The sequence below is a fragment of the Hemitrygon akajei genome, chromosome 3, assembly GCF_048418815.1.
Source record: "Hemitrygon akajei chromosome 3, sHemAka1.3, whole genome shotgun sequence".
Lineage (NCBI taxonomy): Eukaryota > Metazoa > Chordata > Chondrichthyes > Myliobatiformes > Dasyatidae > Hemitrygon > Hemitrygon akajei.
Window position 1 is genome coordinate 30,545,345 of NC_133126.1, and position 26,803 is coordinate 30,572,147.

At 54.1% G+C, this 26,803-nt stretch overlaps 1 protein-coding gene across 4 annotated transcripts in view; it reads right to left on the bottom strand.

The window, feature by feature from the left end:
• Positions 1-26,803, bottom strand: part of LOC140724815 (nesprin-2-like) — a 288,546-nt gene that overhangs the window by 101,614 nt on the left and 160,129 nt on the right. For all 4 annotated transcript variants that reach the window (XM_073039455.1, XM_073039456.1, XM_073039454.1 and 1 more), the window contains 2 exons: positions 3,657-3,788; positions 2,155-2,351 (listed from right to left, as the gene is read on the bottom strand). In XM_073039455.1, coding sequence (XP_072895556.1) covers positions 2,155-2,351; positions 3,657-3,788 — 329 coding nt within the window. The remainder of the gene's footprint in view (positions 1-2,154; positions 2,352-3,656; positions 3,789-26,803) is intronic.

Sequence of the window (26,803 nt, forward strand, 5' to 3'; positions counted from 1 at the left end):
TCAATCTAGTGAACCTTCTCTGTACTCCCTCTAAGGCAAGAATGTCTTTCCTCAGATTAGGGGACCAAAACCGCACACAATATTCTAGGTGCGGTCTCACCAAGGCCTTGTACAACTGCAGTAGAACCTCCCTGCTCCTGTACTCAAATCCTTTTGCAATGAATGCCAACATACCATTTGCCTTTTTCACCGCCTGCTGTACCTGCATGCCCACTTTCAATGACTGGTGTACAATGACACCCAGGTCTCGTTGCACCGCCCCTTTTCCTAATCGGCCACCGTTCAGATAATAATCTGTTTTCCTGTTCTTGCAACCAAAGTGGATAACCTCACATTTATCTACATTAAATTGCATCTGCTATGAATTTGCCCACTCACCTAACCTATCCAAGTCACCCTGCATCCTCTTAGCATCCTCCTCACAGCTAACACCGCCGCCCAGCTTCGTGTCATCCGCAAACTTGGAGATGCAGCATTTAATTCCCTCGTCAAAATCATTAATATATATTGTAAACAACTGGGGTCCCAGCACTGAGCCTTGCGGTACCCCACTAGTCACTGCCTGCCATTCTGAAAAGGTCCCGTTTACTCCCACTCTTTGCTTCCTGTCTGCCAACCAATTCTCTATCCACATCAATACCATACCCCCAATACCGTGTGCTTTAAGTTTCCACACTAATCTCCTGTGTGGGACCTTGTCAAAAGCCTTTTGAAAATCTAAATATACCACATCCACTGGCTCTCCCCTATCCACTCTACTAGTTATTTCATCAAAAAATTCTATATCATTTAAAATTCTATATCACACATACATCAAAACATACAGTGAAACGCGTTGCTTGCAATAATCACCTACACAACCCAAGGATGTGCTGGGGACAGCCCACAAGTGTTGCCAAACCTTCCAGAACCTCCACAATACTCCGAAGAACAGGGAAACAAGCCCCATTCCTCCCAACCACTGATACAAAATGCTAGAGGTAGGCAGCAGGTCGGGAAGCATCTATGCGGGGAAATAAACGGTCAAGGTTTCAGGCTGAGGCCCTTTGGCAGGAGTGGAAAGAAAATGGAAAGAATCCAGAATAAAAAGGTGAGGGAGGGCGAAGAAGTACAAACTGGCAGGGGATAGATGAGGGGGGAGATAGGTAGGTGGAGGGAGAGGTGAAGTAAGGAGCTGGTGGGGGGAGGAATAGGCGGAAGAGGTACAGGGTTGAAGAAGGTAGCATCTGATAGGAGGGGACAAACAAGAAAAAAATCTGCAGATGCTGGAAATCCGAGCAACACACACAAAACGCTGGAGGAACTCAGCAGGCCAGGCAGCATCTGTGGAAAGGAGTACAGTCGACGTCTCAGGCCGAAACCCTTCGGCAGGACTGGAGAAAGAAAGCTGAGGAGTAGATTTAAAAAGTGGGGGAAGGAGAGAGAGAAACACAAGGTAACAGCTGAAACCTGGAGAAGAAGGGGTGAAGTAAAGAGCTGGGAAGTTGATTGGTGAAAGAGACAGAAGGCCATGGAAGAAAGGAAAAGGGGGAAGGAGAACCAGACGGAGGTGATGGCTGAGATAAGGTGAGAGAGGGTAAAGGGGATGGGAAATGGTGAAGGGAGGGAGGGGTTTGGGGGGGCATTACCAGAAGTTTGAGAAATCAACGATCATGCCATCAGGTTGGAGGCTACCCAAACAGAATATAAGGTGTTGTTCCTCCAACCTAAGTGTGGCCTCATCATGACAGTGGAGGAGGCAATGGATGGCCATATTGGAATGGGAATGGGAAGTGGAATTAAAATGGGTGGCCACTGGGAGATCCCGTCTGTTCTGGTGGACGGAGCATAGGTGGTCGGTGAAGTGGTCTCCCAATCTATATCGGGTCTCACCGACGTACACGAGGCCACACCGGGAGCACCGAACACAGTAAACGACCCCAACAGACCCACAGATGAAGTGTCACCTCACCTGGAAGGACTGTTTAGGGCCCTGGATAGTAGAGAGGGAGGAGGTGTAGGGGCAGGTGTAACACTTGTTCCACTTACAAGACTAAGAGCCAGGAGGGAGATCAGTAGGTACAAAATGCTGGAGGAACTCAGCAGGTCAAGCAGCATCTACAGAGAGGATTAAACGGTTAATGTTTTGGGCCGAGATCCTTCATTCACACTGACCAGTCCCACTGTTCCAGTAACGTCTCCAACCGGTGTAACTCCTGGTGGAGCCGATCCCTCAGGGATAGCCAAGCATCCTCCAGGGCACGGAGATGGACTTCTAGCTCAGGGCTCTCCACCACCTCCAGCAGGGCCCTCCCACTCCTCAGCACCTCCTCCATCCTCGGCCAGCTGTCCGTGAGACTCCCCCGGATATGCTGCAGGGTCACAGAGAGCACAGCATTGATGGAGGGCAAGGCTGAGGGCAAGGGGGAGGGGGAAGAGGGAGGGCAAGGGGGAGGGGAAGAGGGAGGGCAAGGGGAGGGGAAGAGGAAGGGCAAGGGGGAGGGGAAGAGGGAGAGCAAGGGGGAGGGGAAGAGGGAGAGCAAGGGGGAGGGGAAGAGGGAGGGCAAGGGGGAGGGGAAGAGGGAGAGCAAGGGGGAGGGGAAGAGGAAGCCTCCTACCAAGCTGTGGGTGAACAAGTCCCCACTGGTTCACTCCTTCCCCAGACACCTCCCAAACCCACAACCTTTCCCACATCCCCCTCAACCCAGACACACATCACCCTGTCCTGGGAAGTATATCCTTGGTCGTTCCTCCTCATTCCTCCTCAAAACCCTTCCCAACGCCAGTATCGATGAGGAGTGTGGTGGTTCAGAGGTGATTCTCTCTCATCTTCTCAAGGGGCAGTTAGGAAGGAGCAATAAATACTGGCTTTCCCAGTAACCACCTCAGCTCAGGGCTCTCCACCACCTCCAGCAGGGTCTTCCTGTCCCTCAGCACCTCCTCCATCCTCACCCTTTGCCCCTGTGATCCCCATCCTTGGAGCTGTCCACAAGTCCACGAGAGTGGGCTCTGTCTTACGATGTGCGCTGGGTCCTTGGCCCCCAGACCCGCTTCCTCCAGCAGCACTCTGGTCCCAGAACATCACTAAGTTCAAGACCATAAGACAGAAGCACAGAATTGGACTGTTCCGCCATTCAATCATGGCTGACGTATTTTCCCTCTCAAACCCTTTCTCCTGCCTTCTCCCCATAGTCTATTACACCCATAATAATCAAGAACCTATCAACCTCCTTTTTAAATATACCCAATGACTTGGCCGCCTGTGGCAATGAATTTCACAGATTCACTATCCTGTGGCTAAAGAAATTCCTCCTCATCTCTTTTCCAAAGGAACATCCTTCAATTCTGAGGCTGTGCCCTCAGGTCCTAGACTCCCCCACGACAGGAAACATTCTCTCCACATCCATTCTATTGGAGCTTTCAATATTTGTTAGGTTTCAATGAAATTCACCTCATCAACTCCAGCAAATATGGGCTCAGAGCCGTCAAATTTTATACACCTCTCTCTCTCTCTCTCCTAGTTTCTAAGGAATAAAGGCCTAACCTGGCCAACCTCTGCCTATAACTCAGGCCCTTCAGTCTTGGCGACATTCTGGTCAATCTTCTCTGCACGGTCTCCACTTCAACTACGTCTTTCCCACAATAGTCCCCTATGCAGCCCCATCAATATGACTGACCTGCAGGGTGCCAATGACTTCAGCCACGTGCTCCTTCGTCTCCTCCACCAGCCCAACGGACGGTAGCCGGGAGTTCAATGTTTCTACCTCCTTCGTCAGAGCCTCCCGCTCAGCCTCCAGCTCAGTCCAAACCTTCCGATCAGAGCGGAGAAATTGGCATGTGGCCATTAAGCCGGCAGAGTGAGTTCAGCCACATGCTTCACTGCAGCACCAACCCCAAAAACGCAAAAACTGTGATGGCCACGGTAGCATAGCTTCTAACACAATCGCTTATTAGCACCAGTGACCACTGTCCGGGGTTTAATTCCCACTGTCCGGGGTTCAATTCCCTCTGCCGAGTAAGGAGTGACCACTGTCCGGGGTTTAATTCCCACTGCCGAGTAAGGAGTGACCACTGTCCGGGGTTTAATTCCCACTGTCCGGGGTTTAATTCCCTCTGCCGAGTAAGGAGTGACCACTGTCCGGGGTTTAATTCCCACTGTCCGGGGTTTAATTCCCACTGCCGAGTAAGGAGTGACCACTGTCCGGGGTTTAATTCCCACTGCCGAGTAAGGAGTGACCACTGTCCGGGGTTTAATTCCCACTGTCCGGGGTTTAATTCCCACTGTCCGGGGTTTAATTCCCACTGCCGAGTAAGGAGTGACCACTGTCCGGGGTTTAATTCCCACTGTCCGGGGTTTAATTCCCTCTGCCGAGTAAGGAGTGACCACTGTCCGGGGTTCAATTCCCACTGCCGAGTAAGGAGTGACCACTGTCCGGGGTTCAATTCCCACTGCCGAGTAAGGAGTGACCACTGTCCGGGGTTCAATTCCCACTGTCCGGGGTTTAATTCCCACTGCCGAGTAAGGAGTGACCACTGTCCGGGGTTCAATTCCCACTGCCGAGTAAGGAGTGACCACTGTCCGGGGTTCAATTCCCACTGCCGAGTAAGGAGTGACCACTGTCCGGGGTTCAATTCCCACTGCCGAGTAAGGAGTGACCACTGTCCGGGGTTTAATTCCCACTGCCGAGTAAGGAGTGACCACTGTCCGGGGTTCAATTCCCACTGCCGAGTAAGGAGTGACCACTGTCCGGGGTTCAATTCCCACTGCCGAGTAAGGAGTGACCACTGTCCGGGGTTCAATTCCCACTGCCGAGTAAGGAGTGACCACTGTCCGGGGTTTAATTCCCACTGCCGAGTAAGGAGTGACCACTGTCCGGGGTTTAATTCCCACTGTCCGGGGTTTAATTCCCACTGTCCGAGTAAGGAGTGACCACTGTCCGGGGTTTAATTCCCACTGTCCGGGGTTTAATTCCCTCTGCCGAGTAAGGAGTGACCACTGTCCGGGGTTCAATTCCCACTGTCCGGGGTTCAATTCCCACTGCCGAGTAAGGAGTGACCACTGTCCGGGGTTTAATTCCCTCTGCCGAGTAAGGAGTGACCACTGTCCGGGGTTTAATTCCCACTGCCGAGTAAGGAGTGACCACTGTCCGGGGTTTAATTCCCTCTGCCGAGTAAGGAGTGACCACTGTCCGGGGTTTAATTCCCACTGTCCGGGGTTTAATTCCCACTGCCGAGTAAGGAGTGACCACTGTCCGGGGTTTAATTCCCACTGCCGAGTAAGGAGTGACCACTGTCCGGGGTTCAATTCCCACTGTCCGGGGTTCAATTCCCACTGCCGAGTAAGGAGTGACCACTGTCCGGGGTTCAATTCCCACTGTCCGGGGTTTAATTCCCACTGTCCGGGGTTTAATTCCCACTGTCCGGGGTTTAATTCCCACTGTCCGGGGTTCAATTCCCACTGTCCGGGGTTCAATTCCCACTGCCGAGTAAGGAGTGACCACTGTCCGGGGTTCAATTCCCACTGTCCGGGGTTCAATTCCCACTGCCGAGTAAGGAGTGACCACTGTCCGGGGTTCAATTCCCACTGTCCGGGGTTTAATTCCCACTGTCCGGGGTTTAATTCCCACTGTCCGGGGTTTAATTCCCTCTGCCGAGTAAGGAGTGACCACTGTCTGGGGTTTAATTCCCACTGTCCGGGGTTCAATTCCAACTGCCGAGTAAGGAGTGACCACTGTCCGGGGTTTAATTCCCTCTGCCGAGTAAGGAGTGACCACTGTCCGGGGTTTAATTCCCACTGCCGAGTAAGGAGTGACCACTGTCCGGGGTTTAATTCCCACTGTCCGGGGTTTAATTCCCACTGTCCGGGGTTTAATTCCCTCTGCCGAGTAAGGAGTGACCACTGTCTGGGGTTTAATTCCCACTGTCCGGGGTTCAATTCCCACTGCCGAGTAAGGAGTGACCACTGTCCGGGGTTTAATTCCCACTGCCGAGTAAGGAGTGACCACTGTCCGGGGTTTAATTCCCACTGCCGAGTAAGGAGTGACCACTGTCCGGGGTTTAATTCCCACTGTCCGGGGTTTAATTCCCTCTGCCGAGTAAGGAGTGACCACTGTCTGGGGTTTAATTCCCACTGTCCGGGGTTCAATTCCCACTGCCGAGTAAGGAGTGACCACTGTCCGGGGTTTAATTCCCACTGCCGAGTAAGGAGTGACCACTGTCCGGGGTTTAATTCCCACTGTCCGGGGTTTAATTCCCTCTGCCGAGTAAGGAGTGACCACTGTCTGGGGTTTAATTCCCACTGTCTGGGGTTCAATTCCCACTGTCCGGGATTTAATTCCCACTGCCGAGTAAGGAGTGACCACTATCCGGGGTTCAATTCCCACTGTCCGGGGTTTAATTCCCACTGTCCGGGGTTTAACTCCCACTGCCGAGTAAGGAGTGACCACTGTCCGGGGTTCAATTCCCACTGTCCGGGGTTTAATTCCCACTATCCGGGGTTCAATTCCCACTGTCCGGGGTTTAATTCCCACTGTCCGGGGTTCAATTCCCACTGCCGAGTAAGGAGTGACCACTGTCCGGGGTTTAATTCCCACTGCCGAGTAAGGAGTGACCACTGTCCGGGGTTTAATTCCCACTGTCCGGGGTTCAATTCCCACTGCCGAGTAAGGAGTGACCACTGTCCGGGGTTTAATTCCCACTGTCCGGGGTTTAATTCCCACTGTCCGGGGTTTAATTCCCTCTGCCGAGTAAGGAGTGACCACTGTCCGGGGTTCAATTCCCTCTGCCGAGTAAGGAGTGACCACTGTCCGGGTTTTAATTCCCACTGCCGAGTAAGGAGTGACCACTGTCCGGGTTTTAATTCCCACTGCCGAGTAAGGAGTGACCACTGTCCGGGGTTTAATTCCCACTGCCGAGTAAGGAGTGACCACTGTCCGGGGTTTAATTCCCACTGCCGAGTAAGGAGTGACCACTGTCCGGGGTTTAATTCCCACTGTCCGGGGTTTAATTCCCACTGTCCGGGGTTTAATTCCCACTGCCGAGTAAGGAGTGACCACTCTCCGGGGTTTAATTCCCACTGTCCGGGGTTTAATTCCCACTGTCCGGGGTTCAATTCCCTCTGCCGAGTAAGGAGTGACCACTGTCCGGGGTTTAATTCCCACTGCCGAGTAAGGAGTGACCACTGTCCGGGGTTCAATTCCCTCTGCCGAGTAAGGAGTGACCACTGTCCGGGGTTTAATTCCCACTGCCGAGTAAGGAGTGACCACTGTCCGGGGTTTAATTCCCACTGTCCGGGGTTTAATTCCCTCTGCCGAGTAAGGAGTGACCACTGTCCGGGGTTTAATTCCCTCTGCCGAGTAAGGAGTGACCATTGTCCGGGGTTCAATTCCCTCTGCCGAGTAAGGAGTGACCACTGTCCGGGGTTTAATTCCCTCTGCCGAGTAAGGAGTGACCACTGTCCGGGGTTTAATTCCCACTGTCCGGGGTTTAATTCCCTCTGCCGAGTAAGGAGTGACCACTGTCCGGGGTTTAATTCCCACTGTCCGGGGTTTAATTCCCTCTGCCGAGTAAGGAGTGACCACTGTCCGGGGTTCAATTCCCACTGCCGAGTAAGGAGTGACCACTGTCCGGGGTTTAATTCCCACTGCCGAGTAAGGAGTGACCACTGTCCGGGGTTTAATTCCCACTGTCCGGGGTTTAATTCACTCTGCCGAGTAAGGAGTGACCACTGTCCGGGGTTTAATTCCCACTGCCGAGTAAGGAGTGACCACTGTCCGGGGTTTAATTCCCACTGCCGAGTAAGGAGTGACCACTGTCCGGGGTTTAATTCCCTCTGCCGAGTAAGGAGTGACCACTGTCCGGGGTTTAATTCCCTCTGCCGAGTAAGGAGTGACCACTGTCCGGGGTTTAATTCCCTCTGCCGAGTAAGGAGTGACCACTGTCCGGGGTTCAATTCCCACTGTCCGGGGTTTAATTCCCACTGCCGAGTAATGAGTGACCACTGTCCGGGGTTCAATTCCCTCTGCCGAGTAAGGAGTGACCACTGTCCGGGGTTTAATTCCCTCTGCCGAGTAAGGAGTGACCACTGTCCGGGGTTTAATTCCCACTGCCGAGTAAGGAGTGACCACTGTCCGGGGTTTAATTCCCACTGCCGAGTAAGGAGTGACCACTGTCCGGGGTTCAATTCCCACTGTCCGGGGTTTAATTCCCACTGTCCGGGGTTTAATTCCCACTGCCGAGTAAGGAGTGACCACTGTCCGGGGTTTAATTCCCACTGCCGAGTAAGGAGTGACCACTGTCCGGGGTTCAATTCCCACTGTCCGGGGTTTAATTCCCACTGTCCGGGGTTTAATTCCCACTGCCGAGTAAGGAGTGACCACTGTCCGGGGTTCAATTCCCACTGTCCGGGGTTTAATTCCCACTGTCCAGGGTTTAATTCCCACTGTCCGGGGTTTAATTCCCACTGTCCGGGGTTTAATTCCCACTGCCGAGTAAGGAGTGACCACTGTCCGGGGTTTAATTCCCTCTGCCGAGTAAGGAGTGACCACTGTCCGGGGTTTAATTCCCACTGCCGAGTAAGGAGTGACCACTGTCCGGGGTTTAATTCCCACTGCCGAGTAAGGAGTGACCACTGTCCGGGGTTTAATTCCCACTGTCCGGGGTTTAATTCCCTCTGCCGAGTAAGGAGTGACCACTGTCCGGGGTTTAATTCCCACTGCCGAGTAAGGAGTGACCACTGTCCGGGGTTTAATTCCCACTGTCCGGGGTTTAATTCCCTCTGCCGAGTAAGGAGTGACCACTGTCCGGGGTTTAATTCCCACTGCCGAGTAAGGAGTGACCACTGTCCGGGGTTTAATTCCCACTGTCCGGGGTTTAATTCCCACTGCCGAGTAAGGAGTGACCACTGTCCGGGGTTTAATTCCCACTGCCGAGTAAGGAGTGACCACTGTCCGGGGTTTAATTCCCACTGTCCGGGGTTTAATTCCCACTGCCGAGTAAGGAGTGACCACTGTCCGGGGTTCAATTCCCACTGCCGAGTAAGGAGTGACCACTGTCCGGGGTTTAATTCCCACTGTCCGGGGTTTAATTCCCACTGCCGAGTAAGGAGTGACCACTGTCTGGGGTTTAATTCCCACTGTCCGGGGTTTAATTCCCACTGCCGAGTAAGGAGTGACCACTGTCCGGGGTTTAATTCCCACTGTCCGGGGTTTAATTCCCACTGTCCGGGGTTTAATTCCCTCTGCCGAGTAAGGAGTGACCACTGTCCGGGGTTTAATTCCCACTGCCGAGTAAGGAGTGACCACTGTCCGGGGTTTAATTCCCTCTGCCGAGTAAGGAGTGACCACTGTCCGGGGTTTAATTCCCACTGCCGAGTAAGGAGTGACCACTGTCTGGGGTTTAATTCCCACTGTCCGGGGTTTAATTCCCACTGCCGAGTAAGGAGTGACCACTGTCCGGGGTTTAATTCCCACTGTCCGGGGTTTAATTCCCACTGTCCGGGGTTTAATTCCCTCTGCCGAGTAAGGAGTGACCACTGTCCGGGGTTTAATTCCCACTGCCGAGTAAGGAGTGACCACTGTCCGGGGTTCAATTCCCACTGTCCGGGGTTTAATTCCCACTGCCGAGTAAGGAGTGACCACTGTCCGGGGTTCAATTCCCACTGTCCGGGGTTCAATTCCCACTGTCCGGGGTTTAATTCCCTCTGCCGAGTAAGGAGTGACCACTGTCCGGGGTTTAATTCCCACTGCCGAGTAAGGAGTGACCACTGTCCGGGGTTTAAATCCCACTGCCGAGTAAGGAGTGACCACTGTCCGGGGTTCAATTCCCACTGCCGAGTAAGGAGTGACCACTGTCCGGGGTTCAATTCCCACTGTCCGGGGTTTAATTCCCACTGTCCGGGGTTTAATTCCCACTGCCGAGTAAGGAGTGACCACTGTCCGGGGTTTAATTCCCTCTGCCGAGTAAGGAGTGACCACTGTCCGGGGTTTAATTCCCACTGCCGAGTAAGGAGTGACCACTATCGGGGTTTAATTCCCACTGCCGAGTAAGGAGTGACCACTGTCCGGGGTTTAATTCCCACTGCCGAGTAAGGAGTGACCACTGTCCGGGGTTTAATTCCCACTGCCGAGTAAGGAGTGACCACTGTCCGGGGTTCAATTCCCACTGTCCGGGGTTTAATTCCCACTGTCCGGGGTTTAATTCCCACTGCCGAGTAAGGAGTGACCACTGTCCGGGGTTTAATTCCCACTGCCGAGTAAGGAGTGACCACTGTCCGGGGTTCAATTCCCTCTGCCGAGTAAGGAGTGACCACTGTCCGGGGTTTAATTCCCACTGCCGAGTAAGCAGTGACCTCTGTCCGGGGTTTAATTCCCACTGTCCGGGGTTTAATTCCCACTGCCGAGTAAGGAGTGACCACTGTCCGGGGTTCAATTCCCACTGTCCGGGGTTTAATTCCCACTGTCCGGGGTTTAATTCCCACTGCCGAGTAAGGAGTGACCACTGTCCGGGGTTCAATTCCCACTGTCCGGGGTTTAATTCCCACTGTCCGGGGTTTAATTCCCACTGCCGAGTAAGGAGTGACCACTGTCCGGGGTTTAATTCCCACTGCCGAGTAAGGAGTGACCACTGTCCGGGGTTTAATTCCCACTGTCCGGGGTTTAATTCCCACTGTCCGGGGTTTAATTCCCACTGTCCGGGGTTTAATTCCCACTGCCGAGTAAGGAGTGACCACTGTCCAGGGTTTAATTCCCACTGTCCGGGGTTTAATTCCCACTGCCGAGTAAGGAGTGACCACTGTCCGGGGTTTAATTCCCTCTGCGAGTAAGGAGTGACCACTGTCCGGGGTTTAATTCCCACTGTCCGGGGTTTAATTCCCTCTGCGAGTAAGGAGTGACCACTGTCCGGGGTTCAATTCCCACTGTCCGGGGTTTAATTCCCACTGTCCGGGGTTTAATTCCCACTGCCGAGTAAGGAGTGACCACTGTCCGGGGTTTAATTCCCTCTGCCGAGTAAGGAGTGACCACTGTCCGGGGTTTAATTCCCACTGCCGAGTAATGAGTGACCACTATCGGGGTTTAATTCCCACTGCCGAGTAAGGAGTGACCACTGTCCGGGGTTTAATTCCCACTGCCGAGTAAGGAGTGACCACTGTCCGGGGTTTAATTCCCACTGCCGAGTAAGGAGTGACCACTGTCCGGGGTTCAATTCCCACTGTCCGGGGTTTAATTCCCACTGTCCGGGGTTTAATTCCCACTGCCGAGTAAGGAGTGACCACTGTCCGGGGTTTAATTCCCACTGCCGAGTAAGGAGTGACCACTGTCCGGGGTTCAATTCCCTCTGCCGAGTAAGGAGTGACCACTGTCCGGGGTTTAATTCCCACTGCCGAGTAAGCAGTGACCTCTGTCCGGGGTTTAATTCCCACTGTCCGGGGTTTAATTCCCACTGCCGAGTAAGGAGTGACCACTGTCCGGGGTTCAATTCCCACTGTCCGGGGTTTAATTCCCACTGTCCGGGGTTTAATTCCCACTGCCGAGTAAGGAGTGACCACTGTCCGGGGTTCAATTCCCACTGTCCGGGGTTTAATTCCCACTGTCCGGGGTTTAATTCCCACTGCCGAGTAAGGAGTGACCACTGTCCGGGGTTTAATTCCCACTGCCGAGTAAGGAGTGACCACTGTCCGGGGTTTAATTCCCACTGTCCGGGGTTTAATTCCCACTGTCCGGGGTTTAATTCCCACTGTCCGGGGTTTAATTCCCACTGCCGAGTAAGGAGTGACCACTGTCCAGGGTTTAATTCCCACTGTCCGGGGTTTAATTCCCACTGCCGAGTAAGGAGTGACCACTGTCCGGGGTTTAATTCCCTCTGCGAGTAAGGAGTGACCACTGTCCGGGGTTTAATTCCCACTGTCCGGGGTTTAATTCCCTCTGCCGAGTAAGGAGTGACCACTGTCCGGGGTTTAATTCCTACTGCCGAGTAAGGAGTGACCACTGTCCAGGGTTTAATTCCCACTGTCCGGGGTTTAATTCCCTCTGCCGAGTAAGGAGTGACCACTGTCCGGGGTTCAATTCCCACTGCCGAGTAAGGAGTGACCACTGTCCAGGGTTTAATTCCCACTGCCCGGGGTTTAATTCCCTCTGCCGAGTAAGGAGTGACCACTGTCCGGGGTTCAATTCCCACTGTCCGGGGTTTAATTCCCACTGCCGAGTAAGGAGTGACCACTGTCCGGGGTTCAATTCCCACTGTCCGGGGTTTAATTCCCACTGCCGAGTAAGGAGTGACCACTGTCCGGGGTTCAATTCCCACTGTCCGGGGTTCAATTCCCACTGTCCGGGGTTTAATTCCCACTGCCGAGTAAGGAGTGACCACTGTCCGGGGTTCAATTCCCACTGTCCGGGGTTTAATTCCCACTGCCGAGTAAGGAGTGACCACTGTCCGGGGTTTAATTCCCACTGCCGAGTAAGGAGTGACCACTGTCCGGGGTTCAATTCCCACTGTCCGGGGTTTAATTCCCACTGCCGAGTAAGGAGTGACCACTGTCCGGGGTTCAATTCCCACTGCCGAGTAAGGAGTGACCACTGTCCGGGGTTCAATTCCCACTGTCCGGGGTTTAATTCCCACTGCCGAGTAAGGAGTGACCACTGTCCGGGGTTTAATTCCCACTGCCGAGTAAGGAGTGACCACTGTCCGGGGTTCAATTCCCACTGTCCGGGGTTTAATTCCCTCTGCCGAGTAAGGAGTGACCACTGTCCGGGGTTCAATTCCCTCTGCCGAGTAAGGAGTGACCACTGTCCGGGGTTTAATTCCCACTGCCGAGTAAGGAGTGACCACTGTCCGGGGTTTAATTCCCACTGTCCGGGGTTTAATTCCCACTGCCGAGTAAGGAGTGACCACTGTCCGGGGTTTAATTCCCACTGCCGAGTAAGGAGTGACCACTGTCCGGGGTTCAATTCCCACTGTCCGGGGTTTAATTCCCACTGCCGAGTAAGGAGTGACCACTGTCCGGGGTTTAATTCCCTCTGCCGAGTAAGGAGTGACCACTGTCCGGGGTTCAATTCCCACTGCCGAGTAAGGAGTGACCACTGTCCGGGGTTCAATTCCCACTGTCCGGGGTTTAATTCCCACTGCCGAGTAAGGAGTGACCACTGTCCGGGGTTTAATTCCCACTGTCCGGGGTTCAATTCCCACTGTCCGGGGTTTAATTCCCACTGCCGAGTAAGGAGTGACCACTGTCCGGGGTTCAATTCCCACTGTCCGGGGTTCAATTCCCACTGTCCGGGGTTTAATTCCCACTGCCGAGTAAGGAGTGACCACTGTCCGGGGTTTAATTCCCACTGCCGAGTAAGGAGTGACCACTGTCCGGGGTTCAATTCCCACTGTCCGGGGTTTAATTCCCACTGCCGAGTAAGGAGTGACCACTGTCCGGGGTTCAATTCCCACTGTCCGGGGTTTAATTCCCTCTGCCGAGTAAGGAGTGACCACTGTCCGGGGTTCAATTCCCTCTGCCGAGTAAGGAGTGACCACTGTCCGGGGTTTAATTCCCACTGTCCGGGGTTTAATTCCCACTGCCGAGTAAGGAGTGACCACTGTCCGGGATTCAATTCCCACTGTCCGGTGTTTAATTCCCACTGCCGAGTAAGGAGTGACCACTGTCCGGGGTTCAATTCCCTCTGCCGAGTAAGGAGTGACCACTGTCCGGGGTTTAATTCCCTCTGCCGAGTAAGGAGTGACCACTGTCCGGGGTTCAATTCCCACTGCCCGGGGTTCAATTCCCACTGCCGAGTAAGGAGTGACCACTGTCCGGGGTTTAATTCCCACTGTCCGGGGTTTAATTCCCTCTGCCGAGTAAGGAGTGACCACTGTCCGGGGTTTAATTCCCACTGTCCGGGGTTTAATTCCCTCTGCCGAGTAAGGAGTGACCACTGTCCGGGGTTTAATTCCCACTGCCGAGTAAGGAGTGACCACTGTCCGGGGTTTAATTCCCTCTGCCGAGTAAGGAGTGACCACTGTCCGGGGTTTAATTCCCACTGCCGAGTAAGGAGTGACCACTGTCCGGGGTTTAATTCCCACTGTCCGGGGTTTAATTCCCACTGCCGAGTAAGGAGTGACCACTGTCCGGGGTTCAATTCCCACTGCCGAGTAAGGAGTGACCACTGTCCGGGGTTCAATTCCCACTGTCCGGGGTTTAATTCCCACTGCCGAGTAAGGAGTGACCACTGTCCGGGGTTTAATTCCCACTGTCCGGGGTTTAATTCCCACTGTCCGGGGTTTAATTCCCTCTGCCGAGTAAGGAGTGACCACTGTCCGGGGTTCAATTCCCACTGTCCGGGGTTTAATTCCCACTGCCGAGTAAGGAGTGACCACTGTCCGGGGTTTAATTCCCACTGCCGAGTAAGGAGTGACCACTGTCCGGGGTTCAATTCCCACTGTCCGGGGTTTAATTCCCACTGTCCGGGGTTTAATTCCCACTGCCGAGTAAGGAGTGACCACTGTCCGGGTTTTAATTCCCTCTGCCGAGTAAGGAGTGACCACTGTCCGGGTTTTAATTCCCTCTGCCGAGTAAGGAGTGACCACTGTCCGGGTTTTAATTCCCTCTGCCGAGTAAGGAGTGACCACTGTCCGGGTTTTAATTCCCTCTGCCGAGTAAGGAGTGACCACTGTCCGGGGTTTAATTCCCTCTGCCGAGTAAGGAGTGACCACTGTCCGGGGTTCAATTCCCACTGCCGAGTAAGGAGTGACCACTGTCCGGGGTTCAATTCCCACTGTCCGGGGTTTAATTCCCACTGCCGAGTAAGGAGTGACCACTGTCCGGGGTTTAATTCCCACTGCCGAGTAAGGAGTGACCACTGTCCGGGGTTCAATTCCCACTGTCCGGGGTTTAATTCCCACTGTCCGGGGTTCAATTCCCACTGTCCGGGGTTTAATTCCCACTGCCGAGTAAGGAGTGACCACTGTCCGGGGTTCAATTCCCACTGTCCGGGGTTCAATTCCCACTGTCCGGGGTTTAATTCCCACTGCCGAGTAAGGAGTGACCACTGTCCGGGGTTTAATTCCCACTGCCGAGTAAGGAGTGACCACTGTCCGGGGTTCAATTCCCACTGTCCGGGGTTTAATTCCCACTGCCGAGTAAGGAGTGACCACTGTCCGGGGTTCAATTCCCACTGTCCGGGGTTTAATTCCCTCTGCCGAGTAAGGAGTGACCACTGTCCGGGGTTCAATTCCCTCTGCCGAGTAAGGAGTGACCACTGTCCGGGGTTCAATTCCCTCTGCCGAGTAAGGAGTGACCACTGTTCGGGGTTTAATTCCCACTGTCCGGGGTTTAATTCCCACTGCCGAGTAAGGAGTGACCACTGTCCGGGGTTCAATTCCCACTGTCCGGTGTTTAATTCCCACTGCCGAGTAAGGAGTGACCACTGTCCGGGGTTCAATTCCCTCTGCCGAGTAAGGAGTGACCACTGTCCGGGGTTTAATTCCCTCTGCCGAGTAAGGAGTGACCACTGTCCGGGGTTCAATTCCCACTGCCCGGGGTTCAATTCCCACTGCCGAGTAAGGAGTGACCACTGTCCGGGGTTTAATTCCCACTGTCCGGGGTTTAATTCCCTCTGCCGAGTAAGGAGTGACCACTGTCCGGGGTTTAATTCCCACTGCCGAGTAAGGAGTGACCACTGTCCGGGGTTTAATTCCCACTGTCCGGGGTTTAATTCCCTCTGCCGAGTAAGGAGTGACCACTGTCCGGGGTTTAATTCCCACTGCCGAGTAAGGAGTGACCACTGTCCGGGGTTTAATTCCCTCTGCCGAGTAAGGAGTGACCACTGTCCGGGGTTTAATTCCCACTGCCGAGTAAGGAGTGACCACTGTCCGGGGTTTAATTCCCACTGTCCGGGGTTTAATTCCCACTGCCGAGTAAGGAGTGACCACTGTCCGGGGTTCAATTCCCACTGCCGAGTAAGGAGTGACCACTGTCCGGGGTTCAATTCCCACTGTCCGGGGTTTAATTCCCACTGCCGAGTAAGGAGTGACCACTGTCCGGGGTTTAATTCCCACTGTCCGGGGTTTAATTCCCACTGTCCGGGGTTTAATTCCCTCTGCCGAGTAAGGAGTGACCACTGTCCGGGGTTCAATTCCCACTGTCCGGGGTTTAATTCCCACTGCCGAGTAAGGAGTGACCACTGTCCGGGGTTTAATTCCCACTGCCGAGTAAGGAGTGACCACTGTCCGGGGTTCAATTCCCACTGTCCGGGGTTTAATTCCCACTGTCCGGGGTTTAATTCCCACTGCCGAGTAAGGAGTGACCACTGTCCGGGTTTTAATTCCCTCTGCCGAGTAAGGAGTGACCACTGTCCGGGTTTTAATTCCCTCTGCCGAGTAAGGAGTGACCACTGTCCAGGGTTTAATTCCCACTGTCCGGGGTTTAATTCCCACTGCCGAGTAAGGAGTGACCACTGTCCGGGGTTTAATTCCCTCTGCCGAGTAAGGAGTGACCACTGTCCGGGTTTTAATTCCCTCTGCCGAGTAAGGAGTGACCACTGTCCGGGGTTTAATTCCCACTGTCCGGGGTTTAATTCCCACTGCCGAGTAAGGAGTGACCACTGTCCAGGGTTTAATTCCCACTGTCCGGGGTTTAATTCCCACTGCCGAGTAAGGAGTGACCACTGTCCGGGGTTTAATTCCCTCTGCCGAGTAAGGAGTGACCACTGTCCGGGGTTTAATTCCCACTGCCGAGTAAGGAGTGACCACTGTCCGGGGTTTAATTCCCACTGTCCGGGGTTTAATTCCCACTGCCGAGTAAGGAGTGACCACTGTCCGGGGTTTAATTCCCACTGCCGAGTAAGGAGTGACCACTGTCCGGGGTTTAATTCCCACTGTCCGGGGTTTAATTCCCACTGCCGAGTAAGGAGTGACCACTGTCCGGGGTTTAATTCCCACTGTCCGGGGTTTAATTCCCACTGCCGAGTAAGGAGTGACCACTGTCCGGGGTTTAATTCCCACTGTCCGGGGTTTAATTCCCACTGCCGAGTAAGGAGTGACCACTGTCCGGGGTTTAATTCCCACTGCCGAGTAAGGAGTGACCACTGTCCGGGGTTTAATTCCCACTGCCGAGTAAGGAGTGACCACTGTCCGGGGTTCAATTCCCACTGCCGAGTAAGGAGTGACCACTGTCCGGGGTTTAATTCCCACTGTCCGGGGTTTAATTCCCTCTGCCGAGTAAGGAGTGACCACTGTCCGGGGTTCAATTCCCACTGCCGAGTAAGGAGTGACCACTGTCCGGGGTTCAATTCCCACTGCCGAGTAAGGAGTGACCACTGTCCGGGGTTTAATTCCCTCTGCCGAGTAAGGAGTGACCACTGTCCGGGGTTCAATTCCCACTGCCGAGTAAGGAGTGACCACTGTCCGGGGTTTAATTCCCACTGTCCGGGGTTTAATTCCCACTGCCGAGTAAGGAGTGACCACTGTCCGGGGTTTAATTCCCTCTGCCGAGTAAGGAGTGACCACTGTCCGGGGTTCAATTCCCACTGTCCGGGGTTTAATTCCCACTGCCGAGTAAGGAGTGACCACTGTCCGGGGTTTAATTCCCACTGCCGAGTAAGGAGTGACCACTGTCCGGGGTTTAATTCCCACTGTCCGGGGTTTAATTCCCACTGCCGAGTAAGGAGTGACCACTGTCCGGGGTTTAATTCCCACGGCCGAGTAAGGAGTGACCACTGTCCGGGTTTTAATTCCCACTGCCGAGTAAGGAGTGACCACTGTCCGGGGTTTAATTCCCACTGCCGAGTAAGGAGTGACCACTGTCCGGGGTTTAATTCCCACTGCCGAGTAAGGAGTGACCACTGTCCGGGGTTTAATTCCCACTGCCGAGTAAGGAGTGACCACTGTCCGGGGTTTAATTCCCACTGTCCGTGTTTTAATTCCCACTGCCGAGTAAGGAGTGACCACTGTCCGGGGTTCAATTCCCACTGCCGAGTAAGGAGTGACCACTGTCCGGGGTTTAATTCCCACTGCCGAGTAAGGAGTGACCACTGTCCGGGGTTCAATTCCCACTGTCCGGTGTTTAAATCCCACTGCCGAGTAAGGAGTGACCACTGTCCGGGGTTCAATTCCCACTGCCGAGTAAGGAGTGACCACTGTCCGGGGTTCAATTCCCACTGTCCGGGGTTTAATTCCCACTGTCCGGGGTTTAATTCCCACTGCCGAGTAAGGAGTGACCACTGTCCGGGGTTTAATTCCCTCTGCCGAGTAAGGAGTGACCACTGTCCGGGGTTTAATTCCCACTGCCGAGTAAGGAGTGACCACTATCGGGGTTTAATTCCCACTGCCGAGTAAGGAGTGACCACTGTCCGGGGTTTAATTCCCACTGCCGAGTAAGGAGTGACCACTGTCCGGGGTTTAATTCCCACTGCCGAGTAAGGAGTGACCACTGTCCGGGGTTCAATTCCCACTGTCCGGGGTTTAATTCCCACTGTCCGGGGTTTAATTCCCACTGCCGAGTAAGGAGTGACCACTGTCCGGGGTTTAATTCCCACTGCCGAGTAAGGAGTGACCACTGTCCGGGGTTCAATTCCCTCTGCCGAGTAAGGAGTGACCACTGTCCGGGGTTTAATTCCCACTGCCGAGTAAGCAGTGACCTCTGTCCGGGGTTTAATTCCCACTGTCCGGGGTTTAATTCCCACTGCCGAGTAAGGAGTGACCACTGTCCGGGGTTCAATTCCCACTGTCCGGGGTTTAATTCCCACTGTCCGGGGTTTAATTCCCACTGCCGAGTAAGGAGTGACCACTGTCCGGGGTTCAATTCCCACTGTCCGGGGTTTAATTCCCACTGTCCGGGGTTTAATTCCCACTGCCGAGTAAGGAGTGACCACTGTCCGGGGTTTAATTCCCACTGCCGAGTAAGGAGTGACCACTGTCCGGGGTTTAATTCCCACTGTCCGGGGTTTAATTCCCACTGTCCGGGGTTTAATTCCCACTGTCCGGGGTTTAATTCCCACTGCCGAGTAAGGAGTGACCACTGTCCAGGGTTTAATTCCCACTGTCCGGGGTTTAATTCCCACTGCCGAGTAAGGAGTGACCACTGTCCGGGGTTTAATTCCCTCTGCGAGTAAGGAGTGACCACTGTCCGGGGTTTAATTCCCACTGTCCGGGGTTTAATTCCCTCTGCGAGTAAGGAGTGACCACTGTCCGGGGTTCAATTCCCACTGTCCGGGGTTTAATTCCCACTGTCCGGGGTTTAATTCCCACTGCCGAGTAAGGAGTGACCACTGTCCGGGGTTTAATTCCCTCTGCCGAGTAAGGAGTGACCACTGTCCGGGGTTTAATTCCCACTGCCGAGTAATGAGTGACCACTATCGGGGTTTAATTCCCACTGCCGAGTAAGGAGTGACCACTGTCCGGGGTTTAATTCCCACTGCCGAGTAAGGAGTGACCACTGTCCGGGGTTTAATTCCCACTGCCGAGTAAGGAGTGACCACTGTCCGGGGTTCAATTCCCACTGTCCGGGGTTTAATTCCCACTGTCCGGGGTTTAATTCCCACTGCCGAGTAAGGAGTGACCACTGTCCGGGGTTTAATTCCCACTGCCGAGTAAGGAGTGACCACTGTCCGGGGTTCAATTCCCTCTGCCGAGTAAGGAGTGACCACTGTCCGGGGTTTAATTCCCACTGCCGAGTAAGCAGTGACCTCTGTCCGGGGTTTAATTCCCACTGTCCGGGGTTTAATTCCCACTGCCGAGTAAGGAGTGACCACTGTCCGGGGTTCAATTCCCACTGTCCGGGGTTTAATTCCCACTGTCCGGGGTTTAATTCCCACTGCCGAGTAAGGAGTGACCACTGTCCGGGGTTCAATTCCCACTGTCCGGGGTTTAATTCCCACTGTCCGGGGTTTAATTCCCACTGCCGAGTAAGGAGTGACCACTGTCCGGGGTTTAATTCCCACTGCCGAGTAAGGAGTGACCACTGTCCGGGGTTTAATTCCCACTGTCCGGGGTTTAATTCCCACTGTCCGGGGTTTAATTCCCACTGTCCGGGGTTTAATTCCCACTGCCGAGTAAGGAGTGACCACTGTCCAGGGTTTAATTCCCACTGTCCGGGGTTTAATTCCCACTGCCGAGTAAGGAGTGACCACTGTCCGGGGTTTAATTCCCTCTGCGAGTAAGGAGTGACCACTGTCCGGGGTTTAATTCCCACTGTCCGGGGTTTAATTCCCTCTGCCGAGTAAGGAGTGACCACTGTCCGGGGTTTAATTCCTACTGCCGAGTAAGGAGTGACCACTGTCCAGGGTTTAATTCCCACTGTCCGGGGTTTAATTCCCTCTGCCGAGTAAGGAGTGACCACTGTCCGGGGTTCAATTCCCACTGCCGAGTAAGGAGTGACCACTGTCCAGGGTTTAATTCCCACTGCCCGGGGTTTAATTCCCTCTGCCGAGTAAGGAGTGACCACTGTCCGGGGTTCAATTCCCACTGTCCGGGGTTTAATTCCCACTGCCGAGTAAGGAGTGACCACTGTCCGGGGTTCAATTCCCACTGTCCGGGGTTTAATTCCCACTGCCGAGTAAGGAGTGACCACTGTCCGGGGTTCAATTCCCACTGTCCGGGGTTCAATTCCCACTGTCCGGGGTTTAATTCCCACTGCCGAGTAAGGAGTGACCACTGTCCGGGGTTCAATTCCCACTGTCCGGGGTTTAATTCCCACTGCCGAGTAAGGAGTGACCACTGTCCGGGGTTTAATTCCCACTGCCGAGTAAGGAGTGACCACTGTCCGGGGTTCAATTCCCACTGTCCGGGGTTTAATTCCCACTGCCGAGTAAGGAGTGACCACTGTCCGGGGTTCAATTCCCACTGCCGAGTAAGGAGTGACCACTGTCCGGGGTTCAATTCCCACTGTCCGGGGTTTAATTCCCACTGCCGAGTAAGGAGTGACCACTGTCCGGGGTTTAATTCCCACTGCCGAGTAAGGAGTGACCACTGTCCGGGGTTCAATTCCCACTGTCCGGGGTTTAATTCCCTCTGCCGAGTAAGGAGTGACCACTGTCCGGGGTTCAATTCCCTCTGCCGAGTAAGGAGTGACCACTGTCCGGGGTTTAATTCCCACTGCCGAGTAAGGAGTGACCACTGTCCGGGGTTTAATTCCCACTGTCCGGGGTTTAATTCCCACTGCCGAGTAAGGAGTGACCACTGTCCGGGGTTTAATTCCCACTGCCGAGTAAGGAGTGACCACTGTCCGGGGTTCAATTCCCACTGTCCGGGGTTTAATTCCCACTGCCGAGTAAGGAGTGACCACTGTCCGGGGTTTAATTCCCTCTGCCGAGTAAGGAGTGACCACTGTCCGGGGTTCAATTCCCACTGCCGAGTAAGGAGTGACCACTGTCCGGGGTTCAATTCCCACTGTCCGGGGTTTAATTCCCACTGCCGAGTAAGGAGTGACCACTGTCCGGGGTTTAATTCCCACTGTCCGGGGTTCAATTCCCACTGTCCGGGGTTTAATTCCCACTGCCGAGTAAGGAGTGACCACTGTCCGGGGTTCAATTCCCACTGTCCGGGGTTCAATTCCCACTGTCCGGGGTTTAATTCCCACTGCCGAGTAAGGAGTGACCACTGTCCGGGGTTTAATTCCCACTGCCGAGTAAGGAGTGACCACTGTCCGGGGTTCAATTCCCACTGTCCGGGGTTTAATTCCCACTGCCGAGTAAGGAGTGACCACTGTCCGGGGTTCAATTCCCACTGTCCGGGGTTTAATTCCCTCTGCCGAGTAAGGAGTGACCACTGTCCGGGGTTCAATTCCCTCTGCCGAGTAAGGAGTGACCACTGTCCGGGGTTTAATTCCCACTGTCCGGGGTTTAATTCCCACTGCCGAGTAAGGAGTGACCACTGTCCGGGATTCAATTCCCACTGTCCGGTGTTTAATTCCCACTGCCGAGTAAGGAGTGACCACTGTCCGGGGTTCAATTCCCTCTGCCGAGTAAGGAGTGACCACTGTCCGGGGTTTAATTCCCTCTGCCGAGTAAGGAGTGACCACTGTCCGGGGTTCAATTCCCACTGCCCGGGGTTCAATTCCCACTGCCGAGTAAGGAGTGACCACTGTCCGGGGTTTAATTCCCACTGTCCGGGGTTTAATTCCCTCTGCCGAGTAAGGAGTGACCACTGTCCGGGGTTTAATTCCCACTGTCCGGGGTTTAATTCCCTCTGCCGAGTAAGGAGTGACCACTGTCCGGGGTTTAATTCCCACTGCCGAGTAAGGAGTGACCACTGTCCGGGGTTTAATTCCCTCTGCCGAGTAAGGAGTGACCACTGTCCGGGGTTTAATTCCCACTGCCGAGTAAGGAGTGACCACTGTCCGGGGTTTAATTCCCACTGTCCGGGGTTTAATTCCCACTGCCGAGTAAGGAGTGACCACTGTCCGGGGTTCAATTCCCACTGCCGAGTAAGGAGTGACCACTGTCCGGGGTTCAATTCCCACTGTCCGGGGTTTAATTCCCACTGCCGAGTAAGGAGTGACCACTGTCCGGGGTTTAATTCCCACTGTCCGGGGTTTAATTCCCACTGTCCGGGGTTTAATTCCCTCTGCCGAGTAAGGAGTGACCACTGTCCGGGGTTCAATTCCCACTGTCCGGGGTTTAATTCCCACTGCCGAGTAAGGAGTGACCACTGTCCGGGGTTTAATTCCCACTGCCGAGTAAGGAGTGACCACTGTCCGGGGTTCAATTCCCACTGTCCGGGGTTTAATTCCCACTGTCCGGGGTTTAATTCCCACTGCCGAGTAAGGAGTGACCACTGTCCGGGTTTTAATTCCCTCTGCCGAGTAAGGAGTGACCACTGTCCGGGTTTTAATTCCCTCTGCCGAGTAAGGAGTGACCACTGTCCGGGTTTTAATTCCCTCTGCCGAGTAAGGAGTGACCACTGTCCGGGTTTTAATTCCCTCTGCCGAGTAAGGAGTGACCACTGTCCGGGGTTTAATTCCCTCTGCCGAGTAAGGAGTGACCACTGTCCGGGGTTCAATTCCCACTGCCGAGTAAGGAGTGACCACTGTCCGGGGTTCAATTCCCACTGTCCGGGGTTTAATTCCCACTGCCGAGTAAGGAGTGACCACTGTCCGGGGTTTAATTCCCACTGCCGAGTAAGGAGTGACCACTGTCCGGGGTTCAATTCCCACTGTCCGGGGTTTAATTCCCACTGTCCGGGGTTCAATTCCCACTGTCCGGGGTTTAATTCCCACTGCCGAGTAAGGAGTGACCACTGTCCGGGGTTCAATTCCCACTGTCCGGGGTTCAATTCCCACTGTCCGGGGTTTAATTCCCACTGCCGAGTAAGGAGTGACCACTGTCCGGGGTTTAATTCCCACTGCCGAGTAAGGAGTGACCACTGTCCGGGGTTCAATTCCCACTGTCCGGGGTTTAATTCCCACTGCCGAGTAAGGAGTGACCACTGTCCGGGGTTCAATTCCCACTGTCCGGGGTTTAATTCCCTCTGCCGAGTAAGGAGTGACCACTGTCCGGGGTTCAATTCCCTCTGCCGAGTAAGGAGTGACCACTGTCCGGGGTTCAATTCCCTCTGCCGAGTAAGGAGTGACCACTGTTCGGGGTTTAATTCCCACTGTCCGGGGTTTAATTCCCACTGCCGAGTAAGGAGTGACCACTGTCCGGGGTTCAATTCCCACTGTCCGGTGTTTAATTCCCACTGCCGAGTAAGGAGTGACCACTGTCCGGGGTTCAATTCCCTCTGCCGAGTAAGGAGTGACCACTGTCCGGGGTTTAATTCCCTCTGCCGAGTAAGGAGTGACCACTGTCCGGGGTTCAATTCCCACTGCCCGGGGTTCAATTCCCACTGCCGAGTAAGGAGTGACCACTGTCCGGGGTTTAATTCCCACTGTCCGGGGTTTAATTCCCTCTGCCGAGTAAGGAGTGACCACTGTCCGGGGTTTAATTCCCACTGCCGAGTAAGGAGTGACCACTGTCCGGGGTTTAATTCCCACTGTCCGGGGTTTAATTCCCTCTGCCGAGTAAGGAGTGACCACTGTCCGGGGTTTAATTCCCACTGCCGAGTAAGGAGTGACCACTGTCCGGGGTTTAATTCCCTCTGCCGAGTAAGGAGTGACCACTGTCCGGGGTTTAATTCCCACTGCCGAGTAAGGAGTGACCACTGTCCGGGGTTTAATTCCCACTGTCCGGGGTTTAATTCCCACTGCCGAGTAAGGAGTGACCACTGTCCGGGGTTCAATTCCCACTGCCGAGTAAGGAGTGACCACTGTCCGGGGTTCAATTCCCACTGTCCGGGGTTTAATTCCCACTGCCGAGTAAGGAGTGACCACTGTCCGGGGTTTAATTCCCACTGTCCGGGGTTTAATTCCCACTGTCCGGGGTTTAATTCCCTCTGCCGAGTAAGGAGTGACCACTGTCCGGGGTTCAATTCCCACTGTCCGGGGTTTAATTCCCACTGCCGAGTAAGGAGTGACCACTGTCCGGGGTTTAATTCCCACTGCCGAGTAAGGAGTGACCACTGTCCGGGGTTCAATTCCCACTGTCCGGGGTTTAATTCCCACTGTCCGGGGTTTAATTCCCACTGCCGAGTAAGGAGTGACCACTGTCCGGGTTTTAATTCCCTCTGCCGAGTAAGGAGTGACCACTGTCCGGGTTTTAATTCCCTCTGCCGAGTAAGGAGTGACCACTGTCCAGGGTTTAATTCCCACTGTCCGGGGTTTAATTCCCACTGCCGAGTAAGGAGTGACCACTGTCCGGGGTTTAATTCCCTCTGCCGAGTAAGGAGTGACCACTGTCCGGGTTTTAATTCCCTCTGCCGAGTAAGGAGTGACCACTGTCCGGGGTTTAATTCCCACTGTCCGGGGTTTAATTCCCACTGCCGAGTAAGGAGTGACCACTGTCCAGGGTTTAATTCCCACTGTCCGGGGTTTAATTCCCACTGCCGAGTAAGGAGTGACCACTGTCCGGGGTTTAATTCCCTCTGCCGAGTAAGGAGTGACCACTGTCCGGGGTTTAATTCCCACTGCCGAGTAAGGAGTGACCACTGTCCGGGGTTTAATTCCCACTGTCCGGGGTTTAATTCCCACTGCCGAGTAAGGAGTGACCACTGTCCGGGGTTTAATTCCCACTGCCGAGTAAGGAGTGACCACTGTCCGGGGTTTAATTCCCACTGTCCGGGGTTTAATTCCCACTGCCGAGTAAGGAGTGACCACTGTCCGGGGTTTAATTCCCACTGTCCGGGGTTTAATTCCCACTGCCGAGTAAGGAGTGACCACTGTCCGGGGTTTAATTCCCACTGTCCGGGGTTTAATTCCCACTGCCGAGTAAGGAGTGACCACTGTCCGGGGTTTAATTCCCACTGCCGAGTAAGGAGTGACCACTGTCCGGGGTTTAATTCCCACTGCCGAGTAAGGAGTGACCACTGTCCGGGGTTCAATTCCCACTGCCGAGTAAGGAGTGACCACTGTCCGGGGTTTAATTCCCACTGTCCGGGGTTTAATTCCCTCTGCCGAGTAAGGAGTGACCACTGTCCGGGGTTCAATTCCCACTGCCGAGTAAGGAGTGACCACTGTCCGGGGTTCAATTCCCACTGCCGAGTAAGGAGTGACCACTGTCCGGGGTTTAATTCCCTCTGCCGAGTAAGGAGTGACCACTGTCCGGGGTTCAATTCCCACTGCCGAGTAAGGAGTGACCACTGTCCGGGGTTTAATTCCCACTGTCCGGGGTTTAATTCCCACTGCCGAGTAAGGAGTGACCACTGTCCGGGGTTTAATTCCCTCTGCCGAGTAAGGAGTGACCACTGTCCGGGGTTCAATTCCCACTGTCCGGGGTTTAATTCCCACTGCCGAGTAAGGAGTGACCACTGTCCGGGGTTTAATTCCCACTGCCGAGTAAGGAGTGACCACTGTCCGGGGTTTAATTCCCACTGTCCGGGGTTTAATTCCCACTGCCGAGTAAGGAGTGACCACTGTCCGGGGTTTAATTCCCACGGCCGAGTAAGGAGTGACCACTGTCCGGGTTTTAATTCCCACTGCCGAGTAAGGAGTGACCACTGTCCGGGGTTTAATTCCCACTGCCGAGTAAGGAGTGACCACTGTCCGGGGTTTAATTCCCACTGCCGAGTAAGGAGTGACCACTGTCCGGGGTTTAATTCCCACTGCCGAGTAAGGAGTGACCACTGTCCGGGGTTTAATTCCCACTGTCCGTGTTTTAATTCCCACTGCCGAGTAAGGAGTGACCACTGTCCGGGGTTCAATTCCCACTGCCGAGTAAGGAGTGACCACTGTCCGGGGTTTAATTCCCACTGCCGAGTAAGGAGTGACCACTGTCCGGGGTTTAATTCCCACTGTCCGGGGTTTAATTCCCACTGCCGAGTAAGGAGTGACCACTGTCCGGGGTTTAATTCCCACTGCCGAGTAAGGAGTGACCACTGTCCGGGGTTTAATTCCCACTGCCGAGTAAGGAGTGACCACTGTCCGGGGTTCAATTCCCTCTGCCGAGTAAGGAGTGACCACTGTCCGGGGTTTAATTCCCACTGTCCGGGGTTTAATTCCCACTGCCGAGTAAGGAGTGACCACTGTCCGGGGTTTAATTCCCACTGCCGAGTAAGGAGTGACCACTGTCCGGGGTTTAATTCCCACTGCCGAGTAAGGAGTGACCACTGTCCGGGGTTCAATTCCCACTGTCCGGGGTTTAATTCCCACTGCCGAGTAAGGAGTGACCACTGTCCGGGGTTCAATTCCCACTGTCCGGGGTTTAATTCCCTCTGCCGAGTAAGGAGTGACCACTGTCCGGGGTTTAATTCCCACTGTCCGGGGTTCAATTCCCTCTGCCGAGTAAGGAGTGACCACTGTCCGGGGTTCAATTCC